Consider the following 12,185-nt stretch of genomic DNA (forward strand, 5'->3'; position numbering starts at 1 on the left):
TGCTCTTTTACCATAAGAAAATAAGCAAACATCAAACAACATCAAATCACTTTCTATATCCCATCTTTCGAGCCAATTGCAAAGCGTAGCTAGCAGCCATTATTGCCTCAATACATCTTGGGGAGGATTATGGAGCTTTAATTCTTTTGGCAACAAAGACAATTAATATAAACTTTATTTCTGATGAAAATGTAAATGTATTTTCGTATGTTGTACAAGTTTAATTTGCGAAATAAGTTATGTTCTCAAGAGATTATAAGCATACAAAATGTAAACCTTGCTACAAAATATTTTGGGTAAAACTTTGTTATATACTACGTCCCGTGAAAAAAACAAAAGTTGTACACTTCGTACGTCTATTTCTTACTGTTTGCAACACAAAAATATTTTATGTTTCACATCCAGTATCCATTTGTAAGTATTAATTTTTTTCAAGAGATAGATTAGTATACAAAATGTTTAACACCTTGCTTTGCAAAATCTTAAATCTTAATAGCCAAAAGAAACCAAGTCAAAATCACTTAAAAAAATAAAAATTTCCAAAACATTTTGTGTAATTATTGATGAAATTTTGTATCTCTTAGCTTATGCTATCAAGAAATTAATTTGCCAAATGTTTTAATAATACGTTGCTTCTCAAAATCTAAAATCTTATTGTTAAAATTGAGTCAAAGGCTACCAAGTCAAAATCACATTAAATTTTTCTTTTTAAAAAAACCCAACAACTTGTAAGCTTACAATAATAAACATGAAATTGACAAGTCTTACAAATCACCTTCAACATTAGACTTGAGATTAAGAAATTAAGATAAGAAATCATACAAAGAAAAATCCAAATGCCTAACTTTAGTGTAAAAAGTCTAGTAAAACCAAAAATTATAGTAGATAAATATAGGGATTGGTTGAATGAATCAACGAAGTAATTTTTAATTCAGTCAAATAGCTACCAACCCAAAACTACGTACATAAAATAAATTGAGGTGACTTGTATTCATTCATGCAAGTGACAATTTATGACCATTAAATTAATTTATATATAGTTATCATTCAATAAATTACTACTATATAAAGGCTTGATTGCCTTGCCATAAATTCATAAATCCTAGCATCAATAGAATCGCTTAGCTTTCATTTAATTATAAATCCTAGCTTTAATTCAATATAACCTAAGAGAATGGGTTCTATGTATGAAATTCCTATGGCTCCAAAAGCAGTTGGTCCAGCCACAATCTTGGCAATGGGCACTGCTAATCCACCAAATGAATTTATTCAGGCTGACTATCCTGAGTACTACTTTCGTAGTACTAATAGCCAACATTTAACCCGTCTCAAGAGCAAGTACCAGCGCATGTGTATGCCCTTTGCTTTATTTTTATTCTTTTATACTCTATATTGTTGCTTGTTTAATTTAATAATTTATAGATAATGTGAATGATCTAACTGAACTTAATTAAGTAGGTCAGGTCTTTTGGAAGCAAACAATGAATGGGAAGGATATATAGTGAAAACACTACTTCGTTCTAAGTTAGTTCTGTAGTTGGGTTGTATATAATCCTAAGATCTCGAAGTCATAAAGGATAAGGTTTAATATGACATATAGACTAATAAGTCAGATTTTTTTTTACTAAAGTGTAATTATTTTTACTGAATATTTTAAGGTGAAGTGAACAGGGCTTTTTTTTGCTAAATGAAATTATGAAAATCTCTAGACTCTAGTAAAATTATTTTAGAAATAATAAAAATAAATGTATGAGTGTGTTACTGATTAAAGTTAAATAAATAAATGTACTACATAAAATAGTTGGAATATCTTATTTTTCATGAAAAGTAATAAAAAATAATGTATTTTTTTAATGCTTAAATAAAAAAAAAAAAGTATTTAGATAGGATAAATTTTGTCGATTAAAAGTGGGTATACGCATTGTATATGATTTGTTGAGCATGTACCCAATTCCCACAGTTTTGGAACCCCATTGACCTATGATATGACTAGCTTGAAACAAATTTAGGTCACATTTGGGAATTGAAATATGATATGACTAGCTTGAATTTTGTTCACTAATAATTGCGGATGATAAAACAATGATTGGATAGTAAATTTGACCTTTTGGATTTTGGTAAAATTTGTACATGACTAATTATATCTCGTGTTTCTATATATTCGCAGGCGACAAATCAATGATTAGGAAACGTTACTTGCACGTAACCGAAGAGATCCTGAAAGAACACCCACAAATGTGCGATCGCAAGGCATCTTCCTTATCAGCCCGTCAAGCTATCCTCGCCACCGAAGTCCCAAAACTCGGCAAAGAAGCCGCCGATAAGGCCATCGCCGAGTGGGGCCAACCCACGTCTAAGATCACTCACCTTATCTTTGGCACCAACACTTTCTGCGATACCCCCGCTGCTGACCAATACCTCGCCATGCTTCTCGGCCTTTCGCCTTCCGTCAAGCGCTTTGTTCTCCGCCAGGGTGGCTGCCACTCTGGCGGCACGCTCCTTCGTATAGCCAAGGCCATGGCTGAAAACGAACGCGGAGCACGTGTGTTGGTTGTATGCGCGGAGTTGAGTACTGTTATATTTTACCATGCTCCCGATGACACTAATCTTTTGCCGCACACCTTATTCGCGGATGGTGCTGCGGCATTGATCGTTGGTGCTGATCCTGACGAGCCTCTTGAAAAACCTATTTTTCGGCTCGTGTCAGCCGACCAGACCACAATTCCCGGTACAGACGGGACCATACAAGCCCGTTTAAGGGAAGAGGGTATGGTCGGGGACATTGCTCCTGACGTACCTAAACTTATATCCAAAAACATCGAAAGTTTGTTGATAGAATCTTTTGAAAGAATTGGTGTCAAAGATTGGAACTCCTTATTTTGGATCCCTCACCCTGGAGGTCCAGCTATATTGGACCAGATTGAAACTGAACTCGATCTCGAGGCGGGCAAACTGAGTACTACTAGGCACGTCCTAAGCGAGTATGGGAACATGTGGGGTGCGAGTGTGTTGTTCATATTGGAAGAGATGAGGAATAAGTCGTCCAAGGAGGGCAAATCGACTACAGGAGAAGGCTTGGAATGGGGTGTGTTGTTTGGTTTTGGTCCTGGTCTTACTGTTGAAACCATTGTGCTTCAAAGTGCTCCACTTAATTAATTAACATTAATTGATTTTAAGCTGTTATACTATTTATATATATGCATTTGTTTTAGTAATGTTAAATTGTTTTAATTTGTGGTGTGTTGAATAAAAGTTTACACCAAAATAAATAATTTGAGTTGTGTACTCGTAATTTTTTTTATAATTTTTTTTTTATTTTAAAATTTGGTCAAGGAGTTGAGCTAAATGCAATACTCCTCAACCATAAATTGCTGTAATAATGGGTGTTGTTAGCACAACACCAATAAAGAGAATATATAATTTTGTTTGAGATACATTATATATGCTACATATTTTATTACTTGCTCCATTTCTCAAGGACATGTATGCCGATATAATTATTTGATTAATAATATCTTTAACGCCTGCGGCAAAGCACGACACGTTGACCGAGGAGTGGGTGTGGGCCGTGGCGGTAAACACAGTTTTGAAAAATCGGCACGAGTACGACATGGGCATGATGGGCGACACGATAATTTGGCCTGCAGGACGGCCCGTCGGCATGGCTCTCCATCACGGCACGTGGCACGCCAGGCACGGCCCAACCCGTGCAAAACGGTTATATTTCGCTGCTTCCAACAACCATAAAATGGCTATAATAATAAATTATTAATAAAATTAACATAAATAATAAAAAAGAGTAAAAGAACTATATATAATAATAAAAATAAGAATAGTAAAAAGAACAATAATAATATAATAATATAAAAATATAAACATAAATTAATAAAATTATTTAAATATACTCATTTTAAAAATTGTTTAAAAAAAATATATATCAATTTTTTCTTTAAAAAAAAAAAATTAAAAATTCAAGGCGGCACGCTAGGCACGTGGGTCGTGCCGTGGGCTGGGGTATGCCAAATGGTGGCCTGGCACGGCACAACCCGCTAATTTGCAGGCACGGCGAGGCACAACCCGCGGTGGCCCGACAAGGCACGCTGCCCACCTCTAGGTGGGTTAGTTAATTGGGGTTTAAATCGGGGCTGGTAGTTTGGCAATGGAGGTGGTGGTTTGGCGGTGGGGGCTGGTGGTGGTGTAGGCTTTTTTTTTTCACAGCATTTTCCGACGGAAATTCCGTCGGTAATTTCCGACGAACTTTATCAGGCCGGAAAAAACTCTTCCGACGCTTGAATTCCGTCGAAAATTTGAAATTCTGTCGGAAAAGGGCGTTTTCCCGACAAAGACTTTTACGATGACAGTTTCCGACGGAAAATAGGGTGTTTCCGACAGAAATTTTCCGTCGGAAATCGCCTGTTTTCTAGTAGTGTCCCTCTTTCTCACGCCTTACTTTCCCTCTTTCTAATGGTTTTTTTTTCTTATGGTCTATTCCATTCAAATTGATGGTTTTTACGGTCAAATTCGACCATGAAAGTTCTAGATCTACAGCTTTCATGGTCGATTTTGGTCGTATTAAGCACAATTCGAGGTGAAATTCACAGCCAATTTCGGTTTTAAAGGTATATTTTCTTGTTTTTAATTTTCTTTTTTTTTTGAATTTTTTTGTCAATTTTTGGGTTGTGATTTTCGGCGGTCGTGGTAGGTGGGTGTTCGGCCGAATTGGTTAGGTGTGGTTGGTTTGGGTTGTAGATGGTGGTCGTGGGTTGTGTTGAGGTCTAAGGGGTGGTTTGCATGGGTGGTGTGGCTGGGAAAAGAGAAGGGGCAGGGTTTCAGTTAAAGAGTGGGGTGGTTGTGGAAGAGTGGGGTGGTGCGTGGTGGGGGTGGTGGTGGTGCGGGGAGGGGAGGGGGTTTTTTATTTTTATTTTTTGGGTGGTAGTTTCCGACGGATAATTTCCAGCAAAAATTATCAATAGAATCGCTTAGCTTTCATTTAATTATAAATCCTAGCTGATAGAACAATGTATCCTACAAGAGGGGGGGTGAATTGTAGTCTATGTAAAAATTTTGCGGAATTAAAACTTCTAGACACTCAAGATAGGCAATGAATAAATTCACTATGTAAAAATGATTTACATTCACTAATACACTTCCTAGACTCAAGTTCCGTGAGGAACTCAAGTTTCCCAAACTACGATCCCTCAATCGTAGTTCCTCTCTCTTTGTGATTCTACTCCGAATCACTTGTACAATATGAAGTACTCTCTCAAGCCTCACACTTTACAACTCTCGAAACCCCAATCCCAATTACACAGTAATTACAAGGATTTCCTAAAGAACTTAAGAGACTTAAGGATGGAAGGAACTCTGGTTTCAAAACACTTAGAAACTTTTACGCTCAGAAAACTTAAGTTGTTTTTCCACACTTTCAAAACTAAACGTTGATCTGTTTTTATAAGGAGAATATCCAAGCTTCCATCAAGTTCCCACTTCCCCCTTAATCCCACGTTCTCTTTGACTGAGAAGTTGGGATGTAGGCAGAGGAAATTTAGGAACATGATTTCCCTAGCTTGACTCCTAAATCAACGTGCTTCCTTAATTTAAGTAAACAGTTATTTTTACTAAGTCAAAAATCAGTTAAAGATTTATTAAAAAGATAATTATTTATTATTAAAAAAGATAACTAAATAATTAATTAATTTAAAACTTATCATTTAAATTAATGAATTATTTTGATTTTATTTATTTATAAAATAAATCTTTTCCAAAACTGATTTTATCTTTTCCTTAAATTAAGGGATATGAAAACTGTTTTTGAAAACCATCGTTTAAACACTTATCTGAGCATCAGTCAAGTTCCTTCAGGAATTCCAGATTCCATCAGGAACTTTGAGTTTTTCATGAGTTCCTTCCAACACTTTTGTTTCTTAAGTTCGTACACTGAATAACTAAGTATACTAGAGTTGTGAGGATATCTTGAAAGCTTGCATTCATCATCAAGTCTTCCAAACTCTGTTGTTCCTACTCCGAAACATGTAACTTCAAACCTGAATCTTCTGTTTTAACCAAGACTCATAAACGTCGTTAGTCAAAGTTTGTTTTATGTAAGTCAATCATCAAAATATAAGGTGGTCAATTCAACAATATTCCCCCTTTTTAATGATGACAAACAAAAACAAACTCGGTTAAACAAAATAAACATCCAGGCAATTATCGTAACCAATAACTAAGTAAACAATAAAATTATTAAAGCAATAAAACAAACTAAGTTTAAAGAAGTCTGCATCATTCTTGAAAATAATAAATTGTGAAATTTATACCTTTACTTAAATGATGAAGACTTGAATGGAAACGGTTTGAGTCCGGCTTTCTGTGTTTGTTCCTCTTTTCCCCCTTTTGAAATTATCAAAATGATAGAAAGAGCATGCTATATATAGTACTAAACTACGGAGGGAGTAGTAAATCTATATTCATGAACGATCAAGCATGCGCACACAGATCATATGCAACCAAAATGAGAACATCAAATTCAAAGACAAACTTAGCCAGTGTAGTACAAACTGAAATAAAACAAAATAAATTGTTCAAAACAAACCAAACAAAATAAAATGAAAGAAAATATCACTGTTTCATAAATCACAAGAGAAAGTAGGTTAAGGGTATTTGGCAGTTGGTTTAGAGGTGGCAGCACCTTTAGTGTCCTCAAATGTAACATCCTTGATTGTATCAAGGATGGTCTTATAACTTTGCTTTATTTTAGCTTTGAATTCCTGATCTGAGGAGTCCATATGAGCATTGATTTTATCCTCCAAGGACAGAACCTGAGTTTGCAGATTATCCACCTTTGTAGCAAGATCCCCCACTTTTGCTGTGAGTTGAGAGATGCCCTGTGTGAATGTAGTGGACAACAACTGAAGTTCCTCCTTTATCTGCAAGGAACTAGAACCTGAGCTAAAAGCACTGAAGCCAAAACTTGAAGTATGAGGCTCTGAAACAGGCGGAGAAGGTGTGGCTTGGTGAACAGAGGAAGGAATAGGGGGTGGTGATAGAGTTCCTTCAGAAACAAGGGAAGAAGGACCTTGAGGAACTTGGGTGGAAGTTCCTTCAGAAAATTTGGATGTATCATCATCCAATTCAACAATAATAACAGGCTGAGATCTCAGTGTTCTGGGTTTAGAAGAAGCAAGTCTAACGCTTCTCCTTTTTCTACCTGTTACAGGGACAATTTGTTTAACAGAGCCTCCAATTTCCTTGAGTAGATCTTTCACTAACTCCTCTTTGTCCTCTTTTTCCTCCTTCTCACTCTCTATTTCTTTCTCTTCTTCTGTTTCCCTCTCTACTGCACTTTTTCTCTCTTTTTCCTCTTATTTTTCACTCTCTGTTTCCTCTTCTTTTTCATCATTTTTCTCACTGTCTTTCTCTTTCTTTTCTTTTTCTTTATCACTGTTTTCTTCCTCTTTTACTTCTTCCTTCTCACTGTCTTCCTCCTCATCAATGCTTTCCCTCTCATTCAGTTCCCCATCACTTTGATCTCCCTCTTCCTTAGATTCCGAGTGTACATCGGTAATAAAACAAACTTTTCCATGAACAACTTTAAGGCTTAATTTTGAGAGGGATTTTTCATGGAGTATGTTTTCTGGTTTCAAGGGGTGGGTTTCTTCATTGGTTAGAGGAACTTTGAAGGTTGGAAGTGGCGGTTAGTGTTTTGGGGTTTTTGAGGTGAGTGGGTGCGTGTGGTAAGTGAGGTGAAAAGATAGGTGACGGTTGAGAGTTTAGTGGGATAGAGAAAAGGTTGTGATTTATTTTGACAATGATAAAAATTAAAGATAAAATTAAAAAAAATAAGATAAAATCTAATTGAGAAAAAAAAATCTTTTTGTTGTTTTTAAATTTATAAGATAACAAAAATAATAAAAAGATAAAAATAAAAATTGAAAAATAAAGAAAAATAAAAATTACGAAAGAAAAAAAAATTCCAGTAAGTTACTTCAAAGTAAAATACTGGTTGACATGTACAGAGCTTTACAAAAAGGAACTTGGAAAATAATATGGCTTGATTTGTCTTCTTCATCAACATAATCACATGATCACACACTCATTAGAATTGCACACTCTCTCATTGCAAGATTCGAGATTATGTTTTTCACACCAAGGTTATATATAGCAATGCTCAGTCGTTTCACTAAGACATACCTTGGGGTTCCAAGAAGAATTGCTCAGTTCAGCTTTATCATTCCGAGTTCCAATCGCATCTTTTCGAATTTTTCTTTACTAAAAGGCTTTGTTAGAATGTCAGCAATTTGATATTCAGTTTGTACAAATTCTAATCTTATACAGCCTTTTTCCACATTATCTTTTAGGAAATGATGCCTAACATGAATATGCTTTACACGTGAATGATGTACTGGATCTTTTGATATGCAAATAGAACTTATGTTATCACACATTCAAGAGCTATGTCAAAATCACGTAATTGTTGTTTTATCCACAACAGTTGTGAGCAACATGCATCGGCTGCTACGTATTCTGCTTCTGCTGTGGATAGAGCAACTGTGTTTTGTTTCTTGGAACTCCAAGAAACTAAACAAGATCCTAGGAATTGGACCATACCTGATGTACTTTTTCTATTCACCAAATCCCCAGCATAGTCGGCATCGGCAAACCCATTAAGATCGTATGTGTCTTCTTGGGTAGAATAAACTCAAGTCGTCAGTTCCTTTGAGATATCTCAGTATTCTCTTGACGGCTGTTAGATGCGATTCTTTGGGGCTTGATTGGAACCTAGCACACAGACCAACACTAAAAGAAATGTCAGGTCTACTTGCAGTTAAGTATAGTAAGGAACCAATCATACCTCTGTACTTTGTCTGGTCCACACAAGTTCCTCAAGGATCTTCGTCTAATCTAGAATTAGTTCCCATACCTGTGTGGTTAGTCTTTGCGCTGTCAAGGTTATACTTTTTCAGGAGTTCCTTGACATATTTTTCCTGATGTATGTATATTCCAGATTCTGTTTGTTTGATCTGCAGTCCTAAAAAGAAGTTGAGTTCCCCCATCATACTCATTTGGAACTCACTGCACATCAAGTCAGCAAAGTACTTGCACAAAGATTCATTAGTTGCACCAAATATAATATCATCAACATAGATCTATACAACTAAAAGATGAGTTCCTTTAGATTTTAGAAACAAAGTTTTGTCAATTTTTCCTCGTTTAAAATCATTTTCAAGAAGGAACTTGTATAACCTTTTGTACCACGCTCTTGGAGCCTGCTATAGCCCATAGAGAGCCTTGTCAAGCTTGAAAACATGGTTAGGAAAGTTTGGATTTTCAAATCCAAGGGGTTGATCGACGTAAACTGTTTCTTTTAATAAACCATTTTAAAAATCACACTTTACGTCCATCTGATACAGTTTGAAACCCATGAAAGCAGCAAATGAAATTAAAATTCTAATAGCCTCGAGTCTAGCAACAGGAGCAAATGTTTCCTCAAAATCAATACCTTCCTGTTGGTTATAACCCTTTACAACCAACCTAGCCTTATTTCTTACAATTGTACCATATTCATCAAGTTTGTTTCTAAAGACCCATTTAAACCTATAACCTTTTTATCTAGTGGCTTAGGTTCAAGATGCCATACCTAATTTCTTTCGAATTCATTGAGTTCCTCTTGCATGGCTATAATCCAGTCAGGATCTTCTAAGGCTTCTTTATGGTTGCGAGGTTCCAAGGTTGATAGAAAAGCGTTGAAGGTACAGAAGTTCCTCATTTGTGATCTCGTCTGAGTTCCTTTGCTCAAGTCACTGATAATTTTGTCCAGTGGGTGTGACTTTTGGTGCTTCCAAGGTTTGGGCAGGAACTTGGTTGCTTTGATCTTCTGAGCCAGTTGCTTCTTCTGCTTCATTTTCTCCTTGATTTGGAACCTTGGCAGTATCTTCATTTTGAGGTTGTTCATGCGAAGGAACTTCAGTATGTACATCAAGTTCCTCCTCCTGATTTTCAATTACTCGAGTTGGCTGCTTATTTGTTAACATTGCATCTTCTTCTTGCTCTCGAGGACGTACTAGACCAATTTCAAAATCATAGTCCTCATGTTCCTTTATCACATAATTGTGATATACTCAATAAACTGTGTTTGAGGCCCTCGACTAGAAAAACATTATCAATAGCTTGGGAACTTGACCTTCCAACTTTGTCGATAGCAATGATGTTTCCTTTCTTGTTATCTCTAAAGGTCACAGCTCCTCCTGTATAGGCCGTTAGTGAGAGAAATCTTGATTCATCTCCTGTCATGTGCTTGGAACAACCACTATCGAGGTACCATTGGTTGTTCCCCCTCACTACGACCTGCAAAAGAAACTAAGGGTTAGATTCAGGAACCCCATCTTTCATGGGTTCCTGTGTTAACACAGTAGACTCAACTTTCTTTTGCCACACACAGTTCATGTTTTTATCAGACTTGAGTTCCTTCCTTTTACATTCAGTATCTTTATGTCCTGACTTACCACAGAAGGAAAAAACAGTTTCACTAGGAAGTTCCACATACTTTTTCTTTTTAGCACTGCTTTTCTTTTTGAGGTTGAAACCCAAACCTTCTGTCCTTTTGGTTTGAGCTTCAAGAATCCACTTTGGAACTCCCATGTGGATTGCACTCTTATTGTTTCTTGCTCTCTCTAGTTCCTTTTCAAGGTTTTCATTTTTATCTTTAGTAACCTGTAATTCTTCCTTTAATTTTTCAAGATCAGCATTGAAGGTTACTAAAGGTAATTGAAGAGCATTACAAGAATCAATACTAGTGCATAACAACTTATATTAAGTCAATTCAACATTTAACAAAATATTTTCATTCTTGACTCTTTCCAGGGAATCTTTCAACATGGTGTTTTTATCAAGTAAATCAAAAAATCTTCCCTGTACATCAGTTCTAGAGCTATTCAAATATTTTACATGATTTTTACAAAATTCTAAAGCTTTTTCACTTTGTCCTATCTTAATAGGGCCCACTCTAACGACGACTTTTGGGAAACCCTTTTAAATATCTTCGATTATCCTCCTTAACTTTCATTTTCTTGCAATTGGAGAACAATAAAACTCATCAATTTGGGGGAAAATGCAGAAAGGAAACTCCAAACGTAACCTAATTCAACGAATCAACAGCCATTTAAGATTTGTTGGTGGAGATAGTTGAAATAAGGTAAGAACACAGAACTTTGATTTTAATTAATTCGCTAATCGAAGGAGATGTGAAAGGTTATTTGTGATTAATTCCACTTTGTACTCGATTCATTATGTAATTGATGTATAATTCATGGTGTAATTGTTTGTGTTACTTCCAAATTAGCCCAATTTTTAAATTAGGGTTTATCCCAATTCTGAATTGGGGGTTTTCTCAATTTCGGGACTCAATCTTTAATTCCATCTTTTTTGCTGGTCAATTGGATTAGAATATAGGGTTTGAGGTTTATTGTGCATGCCATATTTAAGGGTGTCCATAATTCGAATTAAAATCGAAATCCAATCTAATCCAAACTGAATTATCAATTCGGATCAGATTGAGATTTTTTGGAAATTCGGATTTTCGGATTGGATCGGATTGACCCTAATTGGATCCAATCCGAACTAAAAACTAAATTGTAAAATTAAGCTTGTATAAATATGGATTTCTTTGTTTTTTGAAGTTTAGCTCAAATACTTACTACTACATAAAATTAATTAAGGAGACTTTGTATTAATTAATTAATGACTTGATGTTGAATTTTAATCATGATTTTGAAGACTTGTATTAATATTAAAGCTTTATTTTTATAATTGTATTAGACGCTAAAAAATAATGTATCATAATTCGGATTTTCGGATCGGATCCAAATAACAGAATTTTAATTCGGATTGGATTGGGAGAGAAATTCAGATCGGATCGGATTGAAAATTTGAAAATCGAATTATATTTCGGATTGGATCGGATTTGAAATATATCCAAACCGAAAACCGAATGGACACCCCTAGCCATATTGTTGCAGGTCATGTCTTTCAATCTCCTCTCCTTCAAAAGAGAAAAAGTGTCAATGTGGTCTTCCCTTTGCGAAGCTGACTAGTTGGACAATGGAGAATCCTGGGAGAAAATTCAGAACGTGCAAGTTTTATGATCCCGTGACTGAAAGTAGGGGGTGTAAAACATTTGAATGGGTTGA

General features: G+C 35.7%; 1 protein-coding gene across 1 annotated transcript; it reads left to right on the forward strand.

The window, feature by feature from the left end:
* The first annotated feature begins 1,085 nt into the window (after window positions 1-1,085).
* On the forward strand, window positions 1,086-3,434 carry LOC110691988 (chalcone synthase 3-like). Its single transcript, XM_021868974.1, has 2 exons — window positions 1,086-1,352; window positions 2,168-3,434. The coding sequence occupies exons 1-2, from the start codon at window positions 1,175-1,177 to the stop codon at window positions 3,154-3,156; spliced, it is 1,167 nt and encodes a 388-aa protein (XP_021724666.1). The 5' UTR covers window positions 1,086-1,174; the 3' UTR covers window positions 3,157-3,434.
* The last annotated feature ends 8,751 nt before the right edge of the window (window positions 3,435-12,185 follow it).

The sequence above is a fragment of the Chenopodium quinoa genome, unplaced genomic scaffold (assembly GCF_001683475.1).
Source record: "Chenopodium quinoa cultivar QQ74 unplaced genomic scaffold, ASM168347v1, whole genome shotgun sequence".
In the NCBI taxonomy this organism is placed as follows: Eukaryota; Viridiplantae; Streptophyta; class Magnoliopsida; order Caryophyllales; family Amaranthaceae; genus Chenopodium; species Chenopodium quinoa.